Source organism: Lepidochelys kempii, chromosome 10, assembly GCF_965140265.1.
Source record: "Lepidochelys kempii isolate rLepKem1 chromosome 10, rLepKem1.hap2, whole genome shotgun sequence".
NCBI lineage: Eukaryota > Metazoa > Chordata > Testudines > Cheloniidae > Lepidochelys > Lepidochelys kempii.
Window position 1 is genome coordinate 27,414,261 of NC_133265.1, and position 27,618 is coordinate 27,441,878.

The following is a 27,618-nucleotide window of genomic DNA, read 5'->3' on the forward strand; positions in this document are numbered from 1 at the left end:
ATGACACCAATTTACTCCAGCTGAGGATATGGCCCTCCGTATCAGTGGCAATGACAGCCCGTAACTGTGATGTGAAATTTATACATTTCTAAATAAAATTATTTTAAACACTTTAGGTTTTCTACATGCTCTAAATCTTTCAGGGTTTTGTTTGTTTGTTTGTTAGGGAGAATTCCAACCAGACTGATGGTTGGCTGGCTGAATAGCATTCTTAACAATAATTTACAGAGAAAGGTAAAATCTTTTTATAAAGACTCCCCGCCTCTTCCTTCTCCTGAATTTCAGTATCAAGGCTATTAAAGGACTGCAACATGCTGACATTTAGTTTAATATGTGTTGTAAGAAGGCTGATTTTGCTATTATCTTGTTTTATATTTCCAGTAACTATAAGATCAAAGTCCATTATCATACTTGTAGCATTTAAATCACAATACATGGAGACAACAACTTTACAGTTATACCCAGAAATCAAATACTCTCTTAAATGAAGTCAAAGTATATTATAAACAAAATAGATCTTTTCCTCGCTTGTATTCATCCAGTAGTATCCAGCTTCAACAAAACTGCCAAAAAAGTTGGGTGAATTGAATTACACTGGGAAAATCTTTACTACCATACTAATCTTGTTCGTACCAGACAATTTTTACCCAAGCAGTTCACTGTCAAACCTAACTGACAAATATGACTAAGATGGGGTAGGGGGACATAGGAAGGGACTGTTTTTGTTCCACAAATATTCAAATGTGAAAACTGTCATGATATTCTGCACCTGGATCTCCCACTTTCGAGTCTGGAAGTAAAGGAATGTCACCCAAATTTGCTGCCATTCCTCTTCTCCTGGGGGATGTCCTTTTGTAGATTTTGAAGTGAGGCTAGAAGGGGTGGAGGCCCTGTCTTTGGATTTCTGCACCAAAATCCAGTACTGTAATAATGTAGTATGTGGGGAGTATTGCCTCATGTTGAAAGAAGAGCCCCTCTTCTTGCCAAGTGAAGCAATCAAATTAATGCCTCTGTATTACTTTTGTCTAGGTCCTCTCAGTGGCTGGTACTGAACAGCTGCAGAGGGAATCTAGTCAACAGCATTATGGTTCCAGCAGGAGCCAAGCACCAGGGAGAGTAGAGGAGACTCAGTGGAGCGAAGAGATGTCCCTTCAGGTGATGCCCTGTCCCACAATTTTGTGAATGTGAACCAGGCAGGAGTGCTTCAATTTCAGCCCTATTAGTGGCGGTGTTTGTCCCGTGGGAGCGGGTGAGGTCACACTGTGTAGAGCCCAGCATTTTGAGCCCTGGGCAGCACTGAGCAGGATTGAGCAGCTGACTCCCAGCATGCTGGATCTGACTTTCCGGCGGCCTCTTACTGCCTCACAAGTCCCTGTAATTGCATGGGTTACAGGTGACTAATGCCACCACTGGCCCAGAAAGGAGAGATTTTCACTACTAAAAGCACCTTTCACTTTCAACAAAAAAATTGTGGCAAGAGGGGGAAAAATTCTCTTTTGCCAAGTTGCTGAAATGTGAATTCTCAAGAGCAGTGAGAATATGGTGCAGCCATATGGGAAACTGGCCATCCCAGTTTAAATTTGAAAGATTTTGCCAGAATTTGGACAGAATTAGCTTAAATTAACAATTGCTGAAATTTCTATAACTATTCTCTCACCAAAGTTTCTGTAAACATGCTTTAGTTTTTGACACTTACACATTTTTGACCCACAGTCAAAGTAATATTTTACTTAATATATCAGTGGGATTTCTGTGCATGTGCAGAAGTATATCCAAAATTATGTTAATGGTATTAAAGGACTAAGGAGTAGAGCTTTAAGAATAAACACCAGCAACTTGGTCTGTCTTCAATAGGAGCAGGATTATACACTAATTCTTTTGTATTTTGACTATGGTAAATATTTTCAAACTTGGGTGCTTAAAATAGGGCACCTCAGTCCGTATGTGAACAACTAAATGAGTGACCTGATTTTCAGAAGTGCTGAGTGTCTGCAACTCCCACTGAAGTCAATACGAGTTGTGGCTGCTCCAGCATCTGCGAACATCAGGCCACTTATGTATCTAAATTTAAGCATCCACATTTGAAAATGTTGAGCCTGATTCTCTTTACACCAAGGCTATTTTATATTGGTTTATCAGCATAAAGGGGCCTTAAAGTGAGTATATATTTGCACCCATTTTAAGGGCTCTTTGGAGCACTGCTAAAACAGTGTAAAGTGGCCTTAGTGTAAATGAGAACCAGACCCTTTGTCTATTGAGCACTGTGAACATTTTAATGTAAAATATAGACTAGAATTGATTTTTGAAATTTGTAATGGATTTTATGTCATCGTTATATATATATGATAATTCACTCATATTTCATATTAATTCTTTAGTGCAATATCACTATCCCTCAATAATATCATGACATTTCCTTATTTACTCACCGATTCATATATGATATGGTTTTACCAGTCTTCTTTAGTACAGAGGTAAGTGATATCAAACTCTTTAACACTTGTTAATAAAGTATTAAGCCTTCCTTGCAAATTATTTTATCTTCTGACTCGTTTGAAAATATACTTTTACTTCCTATTTTATGATATTAGCTTTGTTCACACCATAATAGCCATCAGGTTGACTTATCACTTTACATTACAGTTTGAGGAGATAAATTAATGGTCAAAATATTGTATATTAAATTCTTTGTCGGGTCAAATCAACCCCTCATCTAAGACAGATCAAATGAATTTCATGAAGTTCTACAGGTTGATGGACCTTTGCATGAGACCTTTAAAATGAAGGTCCTATGACATTCTGTATGTATGTGAAAGATTCCTTGGCATCCTTTGCTAAGTTGTCCAGTACTCGGATTATCTGCCTGTTTACCAAAACTACAGCTGGCAGCATTTCAGTTATGCAAAGAGATTTATCTGTGAATATACAGGTAATAAAGTTCTTTGGGATCCTTTGAGATGACAGCGGCTACAACAGATAAATATAAGATTGTTAATTCCTACTTTCTTAAGTTAACTTTCTCTGGATAATATCATTTTAAGTATGCTCATTTAGTACGTTTTCACCTCCCCACAAATTGCTCTGGATTGCCATTGATTTCCAGCCTATACTGTGCTCCTAGCTCCTCATTCCATTATTCTCTCTCCCCGTTATCGAATATACTAAATTCCTTCCCAGCTTTTACAACTGTCAGGGTTAAGGTACTTAGGTTCACAACACTTGTTTGGCATGTTTTAATCTACTTTTTTGTGGTCTATTGAGTCAATGATCTGAAAATTAAAAACTGTGTAATTAGGCTTTGACATGACCAAAATCGCTGTTATGGTCCAGCATGTCAGTGGCACAAGCAGAGACCAAATAACAGTTTTGGTCTGTTGGGTTGGGAGTCTATGTTTTATAACTCCCTGAATCCACATTTGCCCAGTCTGGTGAATATTACAGATCTAAAAAACAAAATTACATATTCCTCCAACATTCTGTAACAATTCAGAGGAAGACATTACAAAGTGTTTGGTAAATATGTAACTGTTTCTTAAAATATAAAGTTTAGTACTTTTTTCTCTTTGCTAAAAAAGGGGAAAAAACACTAAAATGTACCGAGGGAATATATTCATGATCACATCTATATACCACTAAGTGTCTACCCGAAATAACTGAAGCAAGACGACACAAAAGTTACAACTCAAAATATTTTCTGATATAGGCCAAGATTTTTTAAAAATGGGTGCCTAAATCCATATCTGGCACCTAAATAGGTGGCCTGATTTCCAGACGTGTCAAGCACCTGGCAGCTCTCACTGAAGTCAGTAGAACCTACCGGGTGCTCAGCACTTTTACAAATCAGGACACCTATTTAGGTGCCTAAATACGGACCTATGCACCCAACTTCAGGTAATCATGTATGGAAATACTGGCTGTAGTTTTCCTCTACCTTCTCTCTCAGTTTTTATTTCTTCTCTTTCTCCCCCCCCCCCCCCCCAAGCTAAGTGCCAGGCTATATTTTAAATCTTAATCTTTAAATTTAAAACATAGAATAGAAATTGAATAGCTACTGAAGAATAGCTTCCCCCCCCCACCCCCAAAGATGGCAAAGCATGGGATTAGTAGCCAATACAGGTGATGTAACCTCTGAAGTGCAATACCTGTAACAGGTGAACACCACTGCTTCAGGCAAAGGGGACCTGATTCACCATAACATTACTCCTGCTTTGCACCAGTGTAACTCCACTGATTTCAGTATACCTCGTGTAAAACTTGAGCAACATAGTTGTAAATCAGTATTAGCTCTGTAAAATATAGCTTTGTAATTTTACTAGTTCTCTCCAGTCTGTATGAAATTTAATTGTTTTCCCTTGTGGTTTACATGGGAAAGGGGTGGCTGCTAAATGAGAATGGCTTCTAAATGATGATATAGAGTATTATTTATCTACTTGGGAAAAGCTGCAAAATTTAATGATTGCACACTGTTCCAATTATTACAGAATAATTTTGCAATTCATTAATGTTGTCTTACTTCTGTAAACTCCTATCATTTGTTCTGCAGATAACTCCCTAGATTTAATTTCTCTCACTCTCCATATCCATATTTTTAGCTCTATCACTTGAATCTTTTCTTCCAAATAAATCCTATTTTTTTTCTTGCACTCATTGGCCACATTCCTCCTAATTCTTTCACCAAATTGTTCTGTAACAGCTACATTTCACATCTAAACCAACAGTTCCCAAGGTATAATCTGAGTGCCAAATATGGAATATGTAGCTATAGATGCGAAAATACAGACCTAGGAGTCTAATGTGTAAAAGTCCAAGTCTGCTCTTGCTCTCTAGTGGCAATATAAATTACTTGATTTTTTTTTTCATTGCTGGGAAAGTAAGCCAACCAGATTTAGCTACCACAGATGGCTATCAGAATGAGTAAGGGCCCGATCCAACTCCCACTGTATTAGGCCCTAAATGTTTCAAAAGTGCTTTAAAGATGACAAGCACTGCATAAGTGTTATATATCATTATGACTATGTTATGCAAACTTGAATGCAGCCTTTGGATTCCTGTCAAGCTGCCAATATAACTCAACTCAATCTCAAAGTGTGAGCACATTTGTACAGATGCTCGAACTACGTTAATCAGTATAGGATAACTGATCTTCACCTACCACTTCCTGGGATCCTTCTAATTATTGCATATTATAGAATCATAGAATATCAGGGTTGGAAGGGACCTCAGGAGGTCATCTAGTCCAACCCCTTGCTCAAAGCAGAACCAATCCCCAACTAAATCATCCCAGCCAGGGCTTTGTCAAGCCTGACCTTAAAAACTTCAAATGAAGGAGATTCCACCACCTGCCTAGGTAACACATTTCAGTGCTTCACCACCCTCCTAGTGAAAAAGTTTTTCCTAATATCCAACCTAAACCTCCCCCACTGCAACTTGAGACCATTACTCCTTGTTCTGTCTTTGTGAACATGTATAGATAGGCAAACTTCAAAAAATGGTTTGGAGATTCCAGTTGGGACTAGAAGGATAAGTGAAACTCATGCTATGTCTTGGGTTTGTTTGGGTTTTTTAACTCATTTATCCAACCTTATTAATTTGTACTGTTAAGGAAAAGTTAGCACATGTGACTCCATTTTGGTTTGGGGCCCACCATTGTCTAAAAGCAAGCACATCATGCACCAGGAGGAGTGTTCCTTAGATACTGCATTCCTGTGAAAATCCTCCTCCTTGTCTCCAGCCTGTCTGGACTCCCGGTATCTGTTCTTTGTCAGTCCCTAAACTCTCTATCTCCTGGCCTTTGATGTGAGGCCTCCCATCCTGATAATAAAAGTTACTGATGCATGGCTTTAGGACCATGCTGTGTCATTAACATACTAGTTTAGCACGAGGAATGCACCAAGCAGGGATAGGTGGTAGATAAGAAAAGGGTTTGTTTATTGGCTAAGGTTTCCGATGCACGAGGGCAACATGCTTTGCTAAAAGGTATATAACCTTTGTATAATCTGTATTCGGGGTCCCCTCCTGGCTAGCACGGGGGCACCACGCTCGAGCGTAATAAACTTGGTGTTTTTTAGGAACTCGGCAGTTGTGGACTTTGTTTATGTGCCTCAGCCTAGATTCGAACTGTGCGTGATCTATCAGGTGTAATTTGTAGCAGTTGTGTGCGTGTCCTACCAGGTGTAATTTGCAGCAGTTGTGTGCGTGTCCTATCAGCTATAATTCGTAACAGTACATACACTTTCTACGGATTAATATTCTTTCTCCTGCATCTGATGAAAAAGTGTGCCTATTAAATATATTGACTACAACTATTTAAAATATCAATCTTTCTATAAAATTCTTTAATGGTAAATTAAACTTTGGCTCAAGGTCCTATTATATTTTATATGCCATTAAATCCTTAATTTTTATATATCAATTGGTGAAATTCCCAATAAAAAGGAACATTATTTTAATGAAATGATGACACTGTCTTTCTTCATTATGTATTCACAAATGTAAAGATATTTAAATCCTAAAATATTTAACAATTTGCCTAAATCTACCTAAGCCGACCAGTTGTATTTTTTCAATTTTTAACCTGGGTTTGATTTTTGAGCCTTTGATAACGTCTTCAGTTAACGTTATATGTCTAAGTATTTTATTATTGGGATTATTGATTAAAAATATCAAGTACTATTGTCAATTCCTTAATCAAAGAGAACAGCTGGATAGAGTTATTAACTTCTGTATCTATATATGTTACCAGTTTGACAAAAATAAATAAATCAGTCATTTTAAAGATAAAAAGATTGGAATAACTGGGATTTTGCACTGAATTGATAAGACTATCTTAAAATACAACCTCTGTATACGTTTCCTATTTCCAGCTATTATTCAAAATTCTGTATGTGTCCAAAGAACATATACCACAAAAACCAACCAAACAAAAAGGTCTTTTTACACTACAAAGTGCATTTTGTCTGTAAAATGTTTTATTATACACCTTTCTATCATCTCTTATTTTTCCAAATTGTATAACACATAGAAAGAAAATCCAGCTTCCAGTGTCTATGGGTCTGATCCAAACCCCAATGAAGTCAATAGGAGTTCTTCCACTTAATTGAGTGAGATTTCAATTAGACAATATATACATACTTTGAAATCTCAGAGCAAACTACCTCACTTCATGTGTGTGTGTGGGGGGGGGAGGGGTCAGGATGAAGTGTGTGTATATATGAATACCCAGATACACATTCATAAACACACACATAATTATAATTAAATAAGTATTATATTGTTAGCAAGCAGTACAAGTGAAAATAATTTTGCCTTCCAGACAAGGCTTACTTGTTTTTAAAGCTTTCATACACCACCATATATATTTAAACACATATTTGCTGTTAAAGTTAATATGCAAGAAAGGAACATTTTTCTTATTCTGATCAGAGATGCAACAATCAAGTCATAAACACAAAACCAATAGCCAATCAATGTGAATAAATCTGCCCTTGGGCTTAATTCAAGCAAGCCATTCACTGAGCTAATGTGATGGATCTGTCAAATCCGATACAGCATTACAGACATACTAGCAACATCAAGTGAACATGCAATGACAAAATGACGATACGCCCCACTGCCATGCTTTGACTGGTTCTACCTCATGAAAATAAAATTTGATAGCTTTGCCAGTTTTCTTTAAGTGAGACTTAGATTTAAGCCTTTACTAGCATCTATATTTTAAGTACTTTTTAAAATGTAATCTAAAAATCAAGTAAAATCTGTACTTAAAATTAACATATTTGTTTTAATTTATTTTGTATACCTTTACAAATTGTTTTCCTTTAACCAGCCTCTCAGGTTTAAGAGCTTAGAGGTCAAAGTTCAAGAGTGGTACAAAACATATATCGACCTAAATACTACATTTCCCCCCCTACCCCCTTATCAGTTGGAAGGGAAAGAAATTTCTGAGAAACATTTTAAACTAGACTGTTAAAAATGTGAAGGTTTTGATCAAATTCTTCAAAAGGCTCAAAGCTTTAAGTTTAATTTAATAAAGTGAAAGACTGCATAGAGAAAACATGTAGCTCTGCTTCCCTTCTGAAGTTGTAAAATGATTTCTTACTATATTGCTTCATAAATAAAGCAGACTTTTATCTTTTTACAGGTTTGATAAGTGAGTGGAGAGATCTGTAAGGCCTATTTCAGTTTTGATTGAATTTGACTGTCATTACATATGTATGTTTTCTTCTGTTAAAAACTACTTAATTTTTTATAAGGTTCATCATCTTTCCTTGCCACCTTAGTCTCTTCCTCCATATTTGTTGTTCATTGCCTATATCCAGCAATCTTTCCAGGTGTGACAAACAAGGATGTTTCCTCACAACAGTTCTACAGCACCAATCATTATCCGATGACTTGAGGTATTGATTCTGGAATCCCAAATCTTTCTGTTCACCTTCTGTTTTTCTATTAACAAAATATGCATCCAGTCCAAACAGTTACTCTTTCCATCTCCTCACTTAAGACAGTGTTTCAAGATAGGGACCTTGTCACTCATCATGTATATGATCTGTGACCCAAACAGTACTTTTTTTTTCAAGTAGTCTTTTCATGCTAGAGCACTGCATCACAGTATATGCTTGGTGGCATTCAGTGTGTTTGCCTGGGCACTGTATTAACATATACAATAAATATATCTTGCTGAGAATGGGGACTCATATCCACTACAAAAACGAACATTGTGTGACCAAATATGTAATACTCATATGTAGCACAAGACAGCAAGTGATGACTACATTTAGAAGAAAGGATGCTAATAGTTGTCCTGTATTTCAGCATTTGCATTCAGTATTAGAGATTAACTCAAATTTTGCCAAATAATAATTTGCAAAATGCTTAAGGGAGTCAGGAATCTAAAAAAGCCCCTAATTCTGACATAAAAACTCACATTCTTTAATGAAAATTCAGTGAAAAGTTAATAAAATGAACAAACAAATTTGTAATTGACTGTAATTTGAGGTATCCGTGTTTGCATATAGTTTCATATATGCAACAAAGTTTTTGCATGATTTCTTTTTTAAAACTAGTTTTAGGATTCCCGGATAGAAAAAAGTAAGTAAAATTATATCTTTGTAATTAATCCAAACATCTTTAGTCAACTGGGGGTAAACACATTTAACTCAGAAGCCAAATAAAAAAAATCAAAAGAAATTAATCAATTTCAGATACCTGTAATTATGCAGCAGGCTCAAGTTATTTCAATTCTAATTATACACAAAGAGTATATTTGAAAATTCAGTATACTAGAGATATTTTTCATAATAAATAATTAAGGGTTGTAACTATTGCATTACTATAGATACCATCTCAATCTTCTTTTACAGAATTTAATCATACTATATCTTTTCCTTTATTAAGTTTTTTTTCCCCAATGTCATGATTATTTTTATTAGAAAGGTTGACTCACTCTCTCACTCCCCAACTATATTGTCAATATAGAAGAATAGGTAAAAATCTTATATTTTACCTTATGGTACCTGATTTTTCTGTTTGTTTTATAAGTAGGTTCATTAGTTGGTAATTAAAGCATTTAGGCTTCATCTTGATATTGTTCACTTCCCCTAAGTACTACGTAAATCTACAACCTTTCATTATAGCAACAAGCAAACCCTTTTAACTGACAAAGAGAGATCTGAACAATATCTGGGAAAAAAAAAAAGGACTAGCAATATGAGATTATTTATGATTTTGCCTTTTTGGTTTTAAAAACTTTTTAGGATCAGAAACTAGTTTTGCATTTGAAACTCACAAAAAATACTGTAGTTGCAACATGCTAACAACACACCTTTGTGGAAATGAAATGAAAACTACTGCGTAGCACTCCATATGGTAGGTTAACCTGCATAGAAAGACTACATCACGAACAAGGTGCAAACAGCAATATGTGATTGACATTACTGACCCAGAATTCATATAAAGAAACTTGCTTACCTGTCTCACACAGCATGCCTCAGCCACACATGCAAATTGTTTTTATTCACCAAACTTTTTTTTAATATATCTTATTACCAGAATAAGCATTTTTAAAGGCAATTATGCATGCATAGCATTTTAACATTCACATTGTGTTCCACTTTTCTCAGAAAACAAAATCCATGAACAACACTTCTTTCTAAGAAATCCTTCCTTTTTCGCATTCTCTTGTTTTCTTTGGGAACAGAAACATAAAAATCCAATAATAATGACCATTTTAGCACCTAATACACGTCTAAATTTATACTCAAGTTGCAAGAAAATTTCTCACTGATTTCAATAAGAGTTTCTTGTTATAAGTACAGAAATCGGTCCTTAGCTCTTTCTGACCCTGTGAAGCAAAATACACACATAGCAATCTTTTACAAAATAGATACCCACTTCTATTGTGTGCTGTAAACTCTTAAACCATTTGAAAAGTATCAATGGATACTGCAGATTTTCCTACAGATAAAACTTCTGAAGAATGAATTTCCAGTGAAGAAGTAAATTCTTCTTTTTCATTACAAAATTAGGCTGAGATCTATTTTTATGCACATGCTTAATTTTACAGTGTGGCAAAATCCTGGCCTTATCGAAGTCAATGGAAGTTTTGCCACCTACTTCAGTGGGGTCAAGATTTCATCCTCTGAGCAATCCCATCGACTTTAGTGAAACTACTTACACTACGTAAAATTAAGAGTGTGTGTCTGCTGGATTGGGCTACATTGATTTTAAGAAATTCTCCACTTTTTCAGCAGTATATGAACCCCATTTTGATACCATGATTTTAACAGTTTAAAAAAAAAAAGGGAGACAAGTAGATCAACTTGTCTTCATATAAACACTCGAATAAATGAAATGTTTGGAATCCAGCTAACTGGGAGAATCATCATTTGTCTTTGATGGCCTGAACTCCCATTGATTTCAACAGGAGTCAGAGAAAATGGAAGGTACTCAACACCTTAGAGGAATAGGTTCTAAATTAACTGAAAAAGTATTGTTAAGACCAATTATGATCTTAAGCAGCAGACCGTTATGGAGCTATACATTTATTTATCTACACTGTAAAAGGGTCACAGACTATTGTTATCTCATAGTAAAGTGGCTGCTCTGCAACCCAGGAAAGTGTGTGTATCTTATGCCTGATTCTTAATGAATCACTACTCTCTATTTATAGCTCTTTGTAACAATACAGCCTAACTTTGTATACCATAGTCATCTGCAGAGCAACAAAACAGTTACAAGACTTATTTTCCACTTCCTGTATGCTAAGTATTTATTAGCAGTAAATTAGGTCTTACCTGTCACTGTAGGCAGCTGCAGTGGCAGTGGCAGGCTGGGCATACCGGTAGGCAGCATAACCACCCTGAAACACAAACTTACATTCTAATTGCATTGCTACAGCAGTTTAAATGAATTTTTTTTTTAAATTTACCAGCAACTATTTGGAATGTTCTTTTCATGCTATAAGTCCAATTAAGGGATTGGACTATATGTGAAATATTTCAGGAGGTTGTTAAGCAGAGCTGATCACAAACCCAATCAGTTCCTACTTGTTAAGATTTAATTTGACCCAAAGATCAGGATAATCAATGGACTACATTCATCAAAAAATTTTTGAGAATATTTTTCTTTACATTTACAGGTAGCAATTTCCCTTACCAATGAGGTGTAGTGCAGGTTAATAAAGCCGTGACAAATCAGTTAAAAGAAAATAAACTACAAAGCTAACAATAATTTTGTAGATCTAATATGATACCTTGCATGTGTTTGATTAAACCAATTAAATTTTTGCTACATTAAAACTCTAATTTTATATAGGTTTCTAATTTGTAAATAAAATCATAACTAAGAAGGACTTTCTTTTCTTTCTCTTGAATTAACATTCAGCTGTATGTAACAGTAATTGCAGCTGTTCAATTAAGCAAACAGACAAACAAACACACACATTTGAAAGGAATTGTGTGCAGTGATGCATTGATTATCAAACTGTGCAAATAGCAGAGCTTCCTGTTCAATGGACCACGGTGTTACATCAACCATTTCAAAATGATCTCAGCATGCCAATTAACAAACAGAGCCCAGTCTCCACAGATAACACAAACACCATTTATGTTCCAATTAGAATCCACCATCCCATAATCCTCTGGGACATGGAACTATTGTGTGTCCCCATAGAATTAAAAAAAGAGATGAAATAGAAAACTAGTTGGATCACTCAGCTTTGAATGACATTTCCCCCTGTTGTTAAAGTGAGTATTTAAATGGAGTGCTCCTATTGTTGAGGGATATGTTCACACTAAATATATGTAGAAGTATGAGGAATGGGCTTCTGTCTGCCAACCCTCAAGAAAATAGTAGCCTATTTTTAGTGCACTTCATATAGCTTTTTGTACATTGTATTGCAAAAAGTGTATTAAGTAGACTACTCTTCAAGAAATAACCTGTTTATGACAAACTTAACCGGGCCATAGGAGCTTCATTTAGCCCACTGTTCTAGAGCTTCTCCATAGGAAATTCCAGCTTATCCTCCCCCCTTCAGGGCTTTTGCTTGATTTAATCCCTCCAATCATAACAGAAATTTTGAGAAACATTTTTTTGAAAGTCAGTCCCACACACAGCTCGGCTGATGATGCCACATCTCCTTAACAGTAAGCACATAAGCTTCCCATCTACACACACAGCCAGATAGACACATTAGGCTTGGACCTTCACCTATACTTAAGGCACCTCTTCATTTCATAGTTCAAACTCTCATGTCCAACTGTTAAGGTGCCTTCTCATAAAATTCAGCCTTGCTGGAGGCACTTATGTCACGCAACCAATCGGTTTACACAGATAGCTTGCATAATATTGTAAGTGCTATCTCTTTTGCATGAAGTCCCATCTCTGTGCCAGCTAAGAAGCACTGACATGGAATGCCTCCTTACTTCTGAGCATCTGATATTCTTTTACTGATATTCTTTTACTGACACAAAAGTATACCTGAAAAATGGAGGAAAGAAGGACAGCGTCCCTATGCACTCTTCTTGGCTACCAACACAACAGACTGAGCTGCAGATAGGCATATAGGATTGTATTAAAAACTAGTTGAGGTCTCAAAAAGTATGTGCATCAACAGGCAAGTATTGCCTGCAGGTACCTTGTGTATGGGCAATCAAATGTAAGATAATGGCACCAAGCACAAATTGAGCCACAAAGTAGTGAAGCTAGCAGAGCTCATGACAAAAATTGCAAATTTTCCTCAAGCTGTGGGCTACCAGAAGAAAGAGAGCAAACAAAACAAGAGACTTTCCCTGTTTTTTGCCTCCTCAAAACATCCCAAATCTCAAGCACTAGACTTAAAGATAAAAATAGATTTAGAATGGTACTCGTTTGTCTTCAGAATCCAGAGCGTAAGAATGTCTGTTGGACTGTAAGTCATTATGCAGTATGATATTATTGATTAGGTCAGTCTTCTATATGGTCCCTATGCTTCTCACCACTGGCACAATCCTGCAAATCCCTACTCAAATGAACAGGTTTCTTGATTTCACTGGGACTGATTATTATTTTGAAGGATTGAGCACCATGTGTGACTACAGAAGTGTCGTTCTCTCAAACATATCCAGATGTGGTAGGCTGATGTCACCAGCCTTAAATTTGATTTAAGTATAGGAGTGGTTTAACAGTCTGCTTTGTGCTAGTTAAGGAGGTGCCGCCAAAGAACCAAACTTGACCTTCCCTGGGAATTGTGTTAAACTACTTTTGACTCAATAATCTGGATTAAATTTGGAAGAAGCCCTGCAGCGACTGAGTTTAAAATGATACAAATATTACTTTGGTCCGTGTTATTGAAAGGCTTACAAAATGCTCTTGGGGAACTAAAATCATTGGCATCTGCATTTTGATGTATTTTTATATGGAAGAACTTTGAATGGGAAATACCTATCTGAGGCCTGGTCTACACTGGGGGTTGGTGGTGGGAGAGCTAAGTCTGTCTAAGTTACACAACTTTACCTACAAAAATAATGTAGCTGAAGTGGACCTACTTAGAGCTACTTACCATGGCGTCTTCACTGTGGTAGGTTGACTGCTGACGCTCCCCCGTCGACTCCGCCTATGCTTCTCACTCTGGTGGAGTACCGGAGTCGACAGGAGAGCGCTCGGCGGTCGATTTATCACGTTTTCACTAGACATAATAAATCGACCCCTGCTGGATTGAGTGCTCCGGAGGTAAGTGTAGACATGCCCTGATATTTGTGTATTTCCTCAATTTAAGTGTGCAAACTGTACAATGATCAAAAACTTGTCTGTCTCTGTTAGGTCACTCTAATAACCTTTCTTGGTCTCATGTTTGCAGGTTAATGCATATAGAACTTTTTCAAAATTTTAAACAATTTTAACTGTTTAATTATTATAAGAAGATCAACAGATGATTTAAAAGCAGAGGTCCTAATTCAGCAAAACACTTTGGAACATGCCTATCTTTAAGAACGGCAATAGTCCCAAATAAATAAATTCAAGCACGCACTTAAACACTTTGCTAAATCAGGACCAGAATCTGTCATCCAAATAATTAAAATGCAATTTAGGATATTATGTGGTGTTAAAACCACCTAAATGTATCTAAGATATTTGCTATAACATTAAATCTGGTTATAGCTTTTCAACTTCGTCTATTTCTCAGACACAGGATATTCAATAACATATAATGTACACATTTCTTTAGAACATTAGATTAAATGCACTCTTCTCATGCTTTAGTCTATATTGTTATAGACTTTACTGTTGAACATTTTATCCCACAACACTGGATTTTGGGTACATACTACCATTAATATAAGCAATTATTTATTTTATTTATCCAAACTCATAAGCACAAGAATAGTTTCAAAGGATATGCTTTGAAAAATATCCAGACAAATTAGCTTTTTTGTAGCAAATGCACAATTATTCTGACTGTTATAGAAATATTTTATTTCCCACCTGCTATAAAAACCTGGAATTTTTGGACTAATATGTGTGGAAATTTTATTTATTTTGAAAAACAATCATTTACACAGTTTCCACCTTAAAAGAAACAAAGAAATATATCTGCCTATTATTTGTGACACTATTACTGTGTCTAGGCTAACATACTTTGGGGAAATCACCTATAGTTTCAGTGCAAGTGGTGAAGCTCCAACAACAGTAGCAACACTGGAAGCCATAGTGTAACCAAGGAAAAGGCATTCATGCCACCATTTGTTTAGGCTATTAAGAGTAATCAGAGAGCCTCTAAGGAATCAGATTTCAGAGTAACAGCCGTGTTAGTCTGTATTCGCAAAAAGAAAAGGAGGACTTGTGGCACCTTAGCTAAATTGGTTAGTCTCTAAGGTGCCACAAGTACTCCTTTTCTTTTTCCTCTAAGGAATGGAAACAGACATTGATCAGAAAAGAAAGCTACATTGTGGAGGTCAGCAAATGTCCGAATAAAGTGGCAACTGCTGGAAGTCAAGCTGACTTAGGTCTGGCCAAGGAAATTCAAATAAATAAAAACAGAATAAGGACGGTGAAGTTGGACAGCTATGTAGTGTGGATCGGAAAGAAATTAAAGACAATGTAGGTATGGGCCAAAACTAACTAAATAATTTGCCTTCGTTTTTAGTAAGGATAATATGGAACACATTCATGAAGGGAGTATGGCTGATGGAAATGAGTTTCTGGACATGGAAATGAGCACATCTGAAGTAGAAGGAAAAAATTAAAGAGCTTAATGCACTCAAATCAGGGGGACCGGATAATTGCCATCCCAGAATACTGAAAGAACTGACACATGAAATTGCTAGTCCAGTAGCAAGAATTTTTAATAACTCTATCTATTTGGGGGTAGTACTGTCCCACTGGAAAATAGCTAACATTTTACAAATATTCTAGAAATGGCGGGGGGAAGAGTGGTCTTGGCAATTGCATAGTGTTTGAGTCAGACTAATAGATCTGTAAGGCTTTAGAACAAATTGTGAAGGAAAGAATAATTAAATTAATGGAAGTACATGGTAAAGGGGATGTCATGCAACAGGGGATGATCGTGCCAGACTAACCTGATTTTCTTCTCTGAGAAAATAAACTGATCTTTTTTAGATAAGGGAAGTGCAGTAGACCTAATATACTTGGACTTCAGTAAAGCATATGACACATGAGAAATTATTAGATAAATTAGGGAAGATGGGGATCAGCACAAGAATTGTTAGGTTGTAAGGTTGGTAGGTGAAGGTGAATTATCAAACAGGAGGGAATTCATGAGCAGAGCTCCTCAAGGATCAGTCTTGGGACCAATCTTACTGAATATATTTATTAATGGCCTTGGCACAGTAGGAATGTGCTAATGAAACTTGCTTATGGACAAAAATTTGGGAGGCACCATCAGTAAAGAGGAGGATCAGATTTTAATAAAGAAAGATATGGATGATCAGGAAGACTGGAGGGAGAGAAATGAGATGAAATTCAATAGTGCCACGTTCAAGGTCATGCATTTTGGGTCTAATAATAAGAATTTCTGCTAAAAGCTGGGGGCTCATCAGTTGGAAGAAACAGTGGAGGAGAGAGACTTGGGTGTGTGGGTCGATTTCGGGTGACTATGAGTCACTAATGTGATGCGACAGTGAAAAAGGAAATATGATCCTAGGATGTATCAGGCAAGGCAGTTCCAGTAGAGACAGAAGTTTTAATGCCAGTGTAACAAGGCACTGGTAAGACCTCATTGGGAATGCTGTGTACAATTCTGGACACCCATATTAAAGAAAGAGGAATTAAAACTGAAACAGTGCTGAGAAGAGCAACTAGGATGATCAGTGGAATGGAGGAACTATCTTAAAAGAGGAGACTAAAAGAGCTTGGCTTGTTTAGTCTAGCAAAAGAAAACTATAAAATACATTAAGGGAGTAAATACCCGGGATGGTAAAGAGCTATTTAAGCTAAAGGATGTTGGCACAAGAACAAATAGATATAAACTGACCATGAACAAATTCAGGCTGGAAATTAAAAGGAGGTTTCTAACCATCTCACTATTAGTGGGGTGAGAGTCTGGAAAAGCCTCTCAAAAGGCGCTGCAGGGGCAAACAACTTAATGAGTTTTAGGAGAGACCTGGACAATTTTATATTGCTACTGTATGACAGGGTTGCTTGTGATGATTGGAGGCAGGGCCCAAAAGCCATTGGGCTCACTTCTGGTTTATGTCTTAGGATCCCTAAAAGCTCAAGCTTTAGGATTTCAGCCAGGCACCTGCATAGGTCAGCGTGGGATTCCCCACCTCTCCCTCCAATTTATTCTGGGTGTTTGTATTTTTTTTTTTTGTTCTTCCTCTGGAACAACAGGGATGGCCACAGTTGGAGATCGGCCATCAAACTAGGAGGGCCAGGGCTATGAGGTGTCTGTCTCTCTCAGATTCTTGGCTGGATGGTTCGTGCTCACATATTCAGAGTCTAGATTGCCATATGTGGAGTCAGGAAGGAATTTTCCAGGTCGGATTACAGTGACTTTAAGGGTTTTTCACCTTCCTTTGCAGAATGTGGGTGTGGGTCACTTGCCAGGATTATCTGGGTCTCTCTCAATTAATCATTTCCCTGCCATTGTGGGGTCCTTTGGCATTGGTGCATCTTGGTCCCTCCCATTCTCTGCCCGTGTAACATAATATTTTAGACTTCTGTGGGCTGTAGTACTTTGTTGGGTTTAGCGTGTGGGTGCTAGATGGTGTTGTTGGTCGGTCCAGGAGGTCAGACTGGATGAAGGGGTGATCCCTTCTGGTCTTGAACTCTCTGACTACGGTAAAAAATGCGTATGCCCTTTCTACATTAGTTCTCCCACAATTGCTACCACTAATGGAACTACATCAGTGGTTCTGAAACAGCTTGAGATTTCCCTAAAAACATAAATGTAGACAAAGTCAGCATGTGTGATAATGCAGTCCTGACATTGCCAAAACTCCCATTGACACTGGACCTTAAATGGGACATACATCATATTTCAAGAGGGAGGCAGAAATTTTAAAATGTTTGCAATTGTGTGGTTTAATTAACCCCAACCATAAAATGCAGCTGCTGGGCTATTCCTTTCATTTTGTATATGTAAAATCCCCCATTAAATTGATTGTTAGTATGATTTCACAGCAATCCACATTCAATGTGATGAGTTTTTTTTTCATCAGTCAGTACTTCATACCTGTGGTAACTTATTGCCATACACAGGCTCTTGATACACTACTCTATAAGGAAACAGAAATGTAACGAGTTCAATGCAAAAAAAAAAAAAATAAAATAAAAATGCATAAGTCACACAAATTCCCCAAAGCCATTCATTCACAAGTTTGCTTTCAATATTTTACAAGGCACAGCATAATCAAGAAAGAGGTGAGGGACCGGTAACTGGTCAGTTGCCAAGGAATCTTAGTTGTGGTTTAAAATGAGCAAGGAACTTATCAAAAGAAAAAATAGAAAATCAAATACATTTGGGTTACAAAATCACTTATGTACACAAATATATATAGCCATCTATACACATATTATATATATATATATTGCGAGAGAGCGAAAGAGCAAGCGCACGCATATAAACTACAGTTTTATTCTCTCCTGATAATACCTTATGGTCTACTTAATTGTTAACTCAGGGCTCAGAGAGCATAGTGACAGGTATTTTTATAATACAGATTGCTAAACTAGATCTCATGGATAGAAAGATTAATTTTATTCTCAACACTTGGGATTCTACTATGGTGCTTTGCATGGAACTCCTATTATCAGAACAATAAAAGTTTGCACAAATATTGAGGATATAGGAACAATAATTTGCACTTCAATAGCTACTTTCATCCAAGGATCTCCAAGTTTTTCAAATATTAATTAGTTACATTTCTCAACACCCTCTCGTAACAACTATATATAATCATTTTCAATTAGTAAACTCATTGTGGACATTATGGGCTAAAGAATGTCGGCCTCCACTGGGAAGAAGGTGCAAAGAGCTGCCTTTGCCCCATTTCCCCAGTATAGGGCTTGAGCATAATCTTTATCATGCTCAGGGTGCAAAGCTAGAGCAGGAAGAGGTAAAGAAGGGGCATGTCTCCATATCTTCTCCATCTTGTCTCAACCTATGGAACTGCCCCATGTGATGGCTACATGTTGCCCTCTCCCGTATGGTGTAGCATCATCCATACTCCCTGCCTCAGGCATTACCTGCCTCCTGCTGTGTGTTGTGTCTGTGTACAGCTCTTTCTAGCATAGGGTATAACTTAATGCCTAATGTCACCTAGCCAAGGATCAAAGCTATAAAAAGCCAATGGCAGAAAATGGAATGTAACTCAGAAATCCTGATTCACAGTCCTCTGCTCAAACTCACTATGAGACCCTTCCCATCAAATATCACTCATTAAAATGATTATTGCAGCATTCAGTTGTTTTAATACAACATTTACAATGCAAAACATAGGACATGAAAGGACATTTCATCCATAGATCTAAGACATTTTTTAAAAAGTGGGCATCTATAACTTGGTTGAGTGGATAGAGCACCAAACTGAAAGTGGAGATGTCTGGATTCTATTCCTGGATCTGCCACTATTATTTATTGTGTGCCCTTGGACAAATCATTTAACCAATCTGTAAACTGAAGAAAATAATGCTTACCTACAATTATAAAACACCTTGAAATCTTTGATGGTTACAAAGATGACTCAGGTCCTACTCTAACAACTAGAACATACTTAATACTGCCAGTGTGACAAATCATTACTTCACACGTAAACTTCAAAATGTTTGGCTCCCAAAAGTAAATCCAAAATTATCTAAATGTCTTTAGTGTAGGAAAGCTTTGTACATTAAAATGCTGTTATACATCTGGCTTTGTGGATGCCAGACATAATGCCATCTATTATAATCAAAAGAACACTGACTGGATGACTGTTACACTTCCACAAATTACTCGTTCTTTCTTAAAGTAGCTGCAGATATGCATCAGACCCCAACACTACCTTAATCATGTCCTTGGAGAGATGGCAATATGCACTGGGAATATAATATTACCATGCCATCCTAACAAAAAATATATGCCAATTTCTCAGTACAGTGCCCACAACTCCATATATATATTCCTAATTCTATATTTGTGTGGATTTTGTTCAGTGCACCACAACTGATGCAGGAACCTAGCAATGGGTATGGTAAATTTTACTGTGGGCAATAACACTGAGTGAAAGGGTGAGCTAGGGCCATCTCCCTAAGGGACTTCTGAGACCAGGAATGGGAGGGTTTTAAACCCCCCTTTTTTGGGGGGGAGGGGGGGGAACCACAACTCTTCTCTTTTTCACCCTACCTCCACACAGCTTAGGGAAGGGTATGGCAGTCAGATGTCCTTGAAGCATTCCTTCTGGCAATGATCCAGAGGGAAGAGTTAAGGGGGGTGGGTGGATGAGTTTAAAGCATTATTTTAACTGCATGTTTCTTTGTTTTCTAATGTCTGGTTTTTATTTTGCTGAGTGCATTTCCTGATTCTCAAAGCTGTAAATTTTCGGCTGGGAACATATGTATTCTAGAAGGGTACAGGAAACCGTCAGGCAATCTTAACTCTCTTTTAATTAAGTTTTTTGTTAGTGAATCAATAGTTAATTTTAAAAGGCCTTCCTTTTTCCCTAACTATGCAACCTTCTTTCTTTATTTTCCTTGTTAAAAGCACATTTTAAAAGGGAGTTCAATATCTCAGCTACTTCTGAGGCATTATTACATTCCCCTTGTCATTCAGTAGTGTGCCTGTGGAATTTTCACTTTAGTGTATCTTTTCCCCTACTATATTTATAACAGTCCTCTTATTCTGCTCTACCCTTCTGGTTAGCATTAACTCATTCTGGCTGTTTGTTGCCCTTAATATTCCATGCAATCTTTACCTGACTGATTATTATGTTTTGGATTTCTCCCTCTTTTCCACTTTGATTACATATCCTCTACCCAGTGGAGAAATCAATTGTGCATATGTCAGTAGTCCAAGATACCCCACCCCACACTTGCTACTCAACTCTGTACTGCAGGCAACCTTGACTTTGATATTCTTTATCTTTGTGTGGATTTTCCCCCCAGTTTTGCTTTATAACTATTTGCTGTTTTTAGCTTGGCTATTTTTGTGTTTTTTGAGGGGGTCTTTTCTCTCTCCTCTTTACTATTATTTGTGGTATGTATTTAAAGTTTGTTTCTTTTCTATTTGTTTCTGTTGCCTAGTCTTTCCACTGTGGTGTCATTTTCCTCTCAGCACCTCCTTTCTTCACACATTTCAGCTTTCCATTTAAAATGGCTAACTGAGCTGGAGCTTCATGGTAATCGATTGGGAGCCAGTCAATAACTCGATGCTCTCCGGGGAACTAATACATTCTGAATCATATGTTTTCTCTCCACTGATTCTCACACATCTAGCTTGCAATCGCTCTCTCTCTCTCTCTCTCAATACATTTTAGGAGTAGAAAAGAGCAAGAGTTAAAATGAAAATGATGAGCTGCTTAGTACAAAGTTCTAGGTACAATGTACAAAGTAAAAATGAAAAAAAATATGTCTGCAACATATGAAAACTATATGACTTTAACTTAGTCCATCCGTCTGAAAGATAAGCATTATTCTATATCTAGAAACTGAGAAATGTATTTGGAAGCTAAGACACTGATCCTGTAAATGACAGGATATGGACATACCCCTGCATCTGTGTGGAGCCTCATTTAAGTCAATTGCAGGACCAGAGCCTAATGCCAAACAATTTCTTTGAGACTACTCACATGCTTAAAGCTAGGCACTTTCTTAAGTACCTTGCTGATCAGATTCACAGTTTCTATTTAGCATTTTCAAGCCTGTCATGGGTGTTGGTCATATTTTAAAAAAAACAATCAAACAAACAAAAAAGCATTGCTGGTGTCACTGAGGGCCCAAAAGACGTAAATTTTTCTTTCATTAGCAGGAGGCTCCCAAACTACCAACTGTTATTCTTAATATGTAACTCCCAAATACACAGTAAAGTTAATTCAGGTTCAGCAGGGCTTCTTGCCTTTCAGACTGGTGAGATGAGCAAAATGGGTGCAGTTTTCTTTTTGGCAAGAAGAAGAATTAAAACTGAAGTCCACACTACTGGTAAAACTCAACCCTGTGCAAAAGGTCCTGTGTATCAGTAAAATCCCTCTTGAACTTCCAACTCTAGATTTAAGTGAAATTAAAGCAGTACACAGAAGTTTGTGTAGGCCTTCAGTAAAGGGGTGAGCTGCATCCACTGTGAATAGTAGAGGGACTTTGAAAATCTGCAGGGTGGGAATCCTAACCCAAACTAAACACTTAATATATATTGTTTAATTTGCAGTTATTTTTTCCAATGATTGTAACCAGCCAATCTTGTCCCAACAGGAATAAACCCCTAACTTCTCCCCATAAACTCAGATTCTTTTTCTTTTTATACAAATCTATTGTCAGAAAATTTAAACTGTTTCATCCTAAATGTCTCTGAAGGATCATTGGTAATAAATATAACTAATGTTTTCTAATAATATCTAATGAATTTTTAATGTTCATACCAATTTAATGGAATCAATCTCTTTGTATCCCAATGCTGACTGAAGCACAATTAGAGTAAGAAAACCATAAAAAGATATTTAATTACCTCTATTTTTAGGATTTGATTGTTCTATCAAAATAATAAGGGAAGCTAAAGATAAGTGGCATGTCTATGAGATTTTCTTATATCAATATATTTTAAAAATTTGTGAGCCTGGGTTCTAATGATAGTTTAATTTTTTCCAAAAGAGTAACAATTAGGGCACATATTTAGAAATAAGCAGCTTCTTCATAGACTTCCTAACTAAAATCCTCAGTATGGGAAGACAATAAGTTATATATAAAATGATTATTTAAAAAATGTATATACACAATTAAATAAACCAATAGATGGAGCAAACAGCTTTAAAAATTGATAACTATGGACCAAGCCCACACTTGCTATCATGGGTAGCCACTTCCAGCCATGAGTAGTCCCACTGATGCCAGCACTACTACTCACAGTAGGAGGTACTATAGCCATCAGTTCAGGAAAGCACGTAACAACATACTTAAGTTCATCCATATTCAGGGAGAAACTTGAGAATATCTTGAACTAAGTATATACTTACATTCCCTTCCCATCAATGGGACTTTAGCATGTGCTTAAATGTTGCCCTGAATAGGGAAACTTTCCTGAATAAGAGCCTATGCCCAATAGTGTTTTCAGAATTAAGGTACTAAACCACTCTTCAATTTGCCTTGAGTTCTAAATATAAATATATTGTACTTTAAAAAAAACCTGAAACTTTAATTTTAAGGGGTTAAAAACCCCAACACTTTTCTCATTTTTGCATTCATTCAGCACTTGATTGAAGAGTTAATTCAGCTCCACTGAACAATGGTAGATGTAATGAACAGAAAGGTCTTCCAATATGAGAGATATTCCTCTCAATTCTTTTTGACAGGCGAGGGATGGTAAATTGACAAAACAGAGTCAAGCAACGCAGCAAACTTGTAAAAAGAATGACTTTGGTAATGTACAAGGACAGCATGCACATCAATGAATACTTACATAAATGTCTGCACCATAAAATCCATCCTGGTAAACAACACTGCAAGGATGCACACACAAAGAAAAACATCCATATTAGTGCATTTCCACATGCAAACACCACCAACCCCTGCACTGCTGAGGTTAGTCTTGTCACAAGAATGGAAAAGAATAAAAGGGCACTCTTCACATTGGTTAAGGAGGTTGGTAATATTAATCAACTGTTCTTTTGAGCTTAGAAAAGGAAAACTGGACTGAATGTCATAACATCTGTATACCAGATGCCAAATGCTTAGTCAAAGAGAAGCAAAGGGTTACAGTATTACAGAACAAATGCCTTTGATCCGTTTCTCAAACTGGGTCTGAATTTTTATAAGTGCAGTGTTTAATTTGTGCCACAGCTTGCCATGGCTGAGCCTGGCATATCTAGGCTTCACAGTTCATAGCCCCAGCACTTCTGGGCTTGCTGCATCACTTATGAATGTAAAAAATAGTGCTTGAGCCCTGGCACCCCTTTCATTACAAATTAAGCACTGGCTAGGTCTCCACTTTTCCCCTGTATAAAAATGTTCAAAAGGCAATCCTGCCATTAATTTTTAATCACAATTCCCATTCACTTCATTGAGGGTAAAAATTATAGAATAAATGTAGAAAATGGCCATAAGTATGCATGCACTGAGTTGCACAGAAGTTTTGTTGAAAACTAGGTTGTAGTATACTATACAAATAGTCAAACCTTGCACTACAAATCTCTGTCTTATTTATGGGGAAACACCAGGTAGTTTTCATTTACAGGGCATTTTTACATGAGTATTAATTAACCACGGGCAGAGCCAGTGCGACTCCAAAGATGCCCAGGCATCTCAGAGTGTCCTAGGAGGCTCAAAAGTTTGTATCACTTTTAAGGCTGCAGGTTTGTCATGGCGTGAACAAAGCCATGGACAGTGTTTGTCAGTTTGTCTAAGACATTTTCCTGTGTCTGTGACTCGTCCAACAGCAGTGGCTCCAGCGACTTCCATGGCTGGGCCTGATGCCCTGCTCTGGGCATTCCAACCTGTTGCAGTGCCACTCTGGTTTCTCTTGCCCAACCCTCTGTCATGATGGAAAAGGGGGGAGCATGTGGGCCAAATTTCAGTGAGTGCCAAATTGCAACACCCAGAGCAGGGCGACAGGCCCAGACATGTGGGATGCAGGAGCTGCTGGGATTCCCCTCGGTACTGGGCCAGGATTCGAGTTGCAGTGCTGGGATGGGGAGAGTGTTGCTATGAGCGGTACTGCTGTGGGAGGGAGCCCACACCAGGGCCCATCTTTCTGTTCCTCTGACACTGTAATTGGCCTTCGGATTCTTCCCTTTTTGATGGCATGAACAAAAGATTCCTATTCAGATGCTGATTTGTATCCATTACATGTAGATAATATCCATAAGCCTTAAACCAAAACACACACACACACACAAAAAAAAGAAATGGGCCAAATATAAACAGGATAACTGCAATGAATCTGGCTCCAGGAATATGAGTGAACTGGTGAAATGTGTGTAGAGATGCCACATGGGCCAATTTGTAAATGAGTTCATTCCTGCCTGTTGTGTAGTTATCAGTGCTATTTACTATAAAAACATCTGTTTTGAAAAAAAAAACATATTTTATTCATATAAATTATGTTTAAATATTTTAAACACTGTGGAAAGTCAATATATTTTTCAATTGCCTGCAGCATTATCTTTTTGTGCTGTGATCCCGGTAGCGCTCCCAAACTAAATAAGATTTGTCATTACTTGGAGGGGAGACTTTGAAGATAGGTTTATGAAAATAGATCCTGTCAAACTAGCTTGATATCTTTTTTTGATGTGATTACATGTTTGACTGACATAAGCTATAGCATTGATGTAATATACTTAGACTTCTCTAAGGCGTTTGATTTGGTACTGCATGTCATTTTGATTAAATAACTATAGAAAGATGTAAAATTAACATGGAATGCATTAAACAGATTAAAAACTGGCTAAGTGATAGGTCTCAAAATGTAACTGTAAACGGGAAATTGTCATCAAGCGGATGAATTTCCAGTGGTATCCTGCAGAGATTGGTTCTTGGCCCTGTGCTGTTTAACATCTGTATCAATGACCTGGAAGAAAACAAAATCATCACTGATTAATGTTTGCAGATAGCACAAAAATTGGGGGAGTGGCAAATAACAAAGAAGACAGGTCACTGATTCAGAGTTACCGGGATTACTTAGTAAACTGGATGCAAGCAAACAATATGACTTTTAATGCAGCTAAATGTAAATGTAGACAACTAGGAGCAAACAATGTAGGTCATACTTACACAATGGGGACTCTATCTTGGGAAGCAGTGACTTTGAAAAAGATTTGGGGCTCATGGTGAATAATGAGGTGAACATGTGCCCCCAGTGGAATGCTGTGGCCAAAAGAGTTAATACAATCCTGAGATACATAAATAGAGGAATCTCAAATAGGAGAAAAGAGATTATTTTATCTCTGTATTGGCACTGGAGTGACTACTGATGGAAAACTGTGTCCAGTTCTGGTGCCCACATTTCAAGAAAGATGTTGATAAATTGGAGAACGTTCAGAGAAGAGCCATGAAAATAATTAAAGGATTAGAAAATATGCCTTATAGTGACAGATTTAAGGAGCTTAATCTATTAATTTTAACAAAGAAGAGATTATATTACAGTTTGTAAGCACCTACATGGGGCACACATATTTAATAATGGACTTTTCAATCTAGCAGAGAAAGGTATAACACAATCCAGTGGGTAGAAGGTGCAACTAGACAAATTCAGACTGGAAATAAGGCATACATTTTTGACATTGAAGATTATTATTCCATTGGAATAATTTACCAAGGGTCGTGGTGGATTCGTCATTGCTGACAATTTTAAAATCGAGATTGGATGTTTGTCTAACATATATCTCTAGGAATTATTTTGGGAACATTCTATGGCCTGTGTTATACAGGAGGTCAGACTAGATGATCACAATGGTTCTTTCTGGCCTTGTAATCTATGAATTTAAGAAACACTTATATGTGGAACAGAGAGCAGTAACAGTGATTAAATAGGTGGAGCCTATCCACTGAGTCAATGCTGAAAACAGTGGTATTAGGGGACACTGCTGTTGGGCAAGATGTACAATCAAGATCCTGACAACATGTGGCCATTAAAGTTCTGGTGGAATTTTCCACAGGAATAGAAGTGTTAATCTTGGTCCCTTGGCCACATTACAACTTTGATGAATACACTATAGTGATATAAATTCCCATGCAGTTTCTGTTGGATAAGTTGCTCTACTCTTCTTATCTGTAATTGTTATTTAGTGCAGTTATGTTGTTAACATTTCACTCCAAAGGTTGCTGCATTTCAGCTAAGACAAATTATCAATGTGTATGGTTTGCATTTTAGTTTAGAAAAATCCTTGAGGATGAAAGGCACTAATATACAGCAAAGTGATTTCAATGGAGTTACACTGCCATAAGGCTGGAATACTACAGTGATGGAGAAGGCCTGCTCATTTTAAACCTGGAGTAAACATGTACTGCACGTATCTCATATGCATGCTTTCCTCCCCCCCGCCTTTTCAAAAAGTATATAACAAACAAAGGCTTTTGCAGCCTAAAAAGTCTGATTTTCAATATTGGCATTAACTCTAGTTGTTCCACACGTAAAATATCTAAGTGCATTTTTGTTCATTAATACTCTCAATTTGCCTGGGGAAAGCACCTGTCACTGAGTTGTAATCCTAAGAAAGTCATATTTACATTTCCAATAAGCATTTTTATGTCAAAGAGACATCACCTAATCAACTGGATTCATATGTTCAAATTCCAAAAGGCCAAGCTGTGTTCTTCTGACCAAACTACTCTGAAATATATTCTCAACATTATTTTTTTTCAATAGTTAATCAACAGTTACTATGGAATAATATGGGTAAAATCCTGGCTCCACTGAAGTCAATGGGTGTTTCTAATTGCTTTAAAATATATTAAATGTTTTTTTTTTAATTTAAGCAATACCTGCAGGTGCCACAGATGTATTAC

At 37.0% G+C, this 27,618-nt stretch overlaps 1 protein-coding gene across 32 annotated transcripts in view; it reads right to left on the reverse strand.

Annotated features, from left to right (window-relative positions):
- Window positions 1–27,618, reverse strand: part of RBFOX1 (RNA binding fox-1 homolog 1) — a 2,436,731-nt gene that overhangs the window by 24,819 nt on the left and 2,384,294 nt on the right. For 28 of the 32 annotated variants that reach the window (XM_073362506.1, XM_073362502.1, XM_073362499.1 and 25 more), the window contains 2 exons: window positions 23,576–23,615; window positions 11,292–11,356 (listed from right to left, as the gene is read on the reverse strand). In XM_073362506.1, coding sequence (XP_073218607.1) covers window positions 11,292–11,356; window positions 23,576–23,615 — 105 coding nt within the window. Of the gene's footprint in view, window positions 1–11,291; window positions 11,357–18,169; window positions 18,213–23,575; window positions 23,616–25,243; window positions 25,682–27,618 lie in introns of those variants that run through there. The other 4 variants (XM_073362500.1, XM_073362504.1, XM_073362531.1 and 1 more) reach the window with 3 other exon arrangements.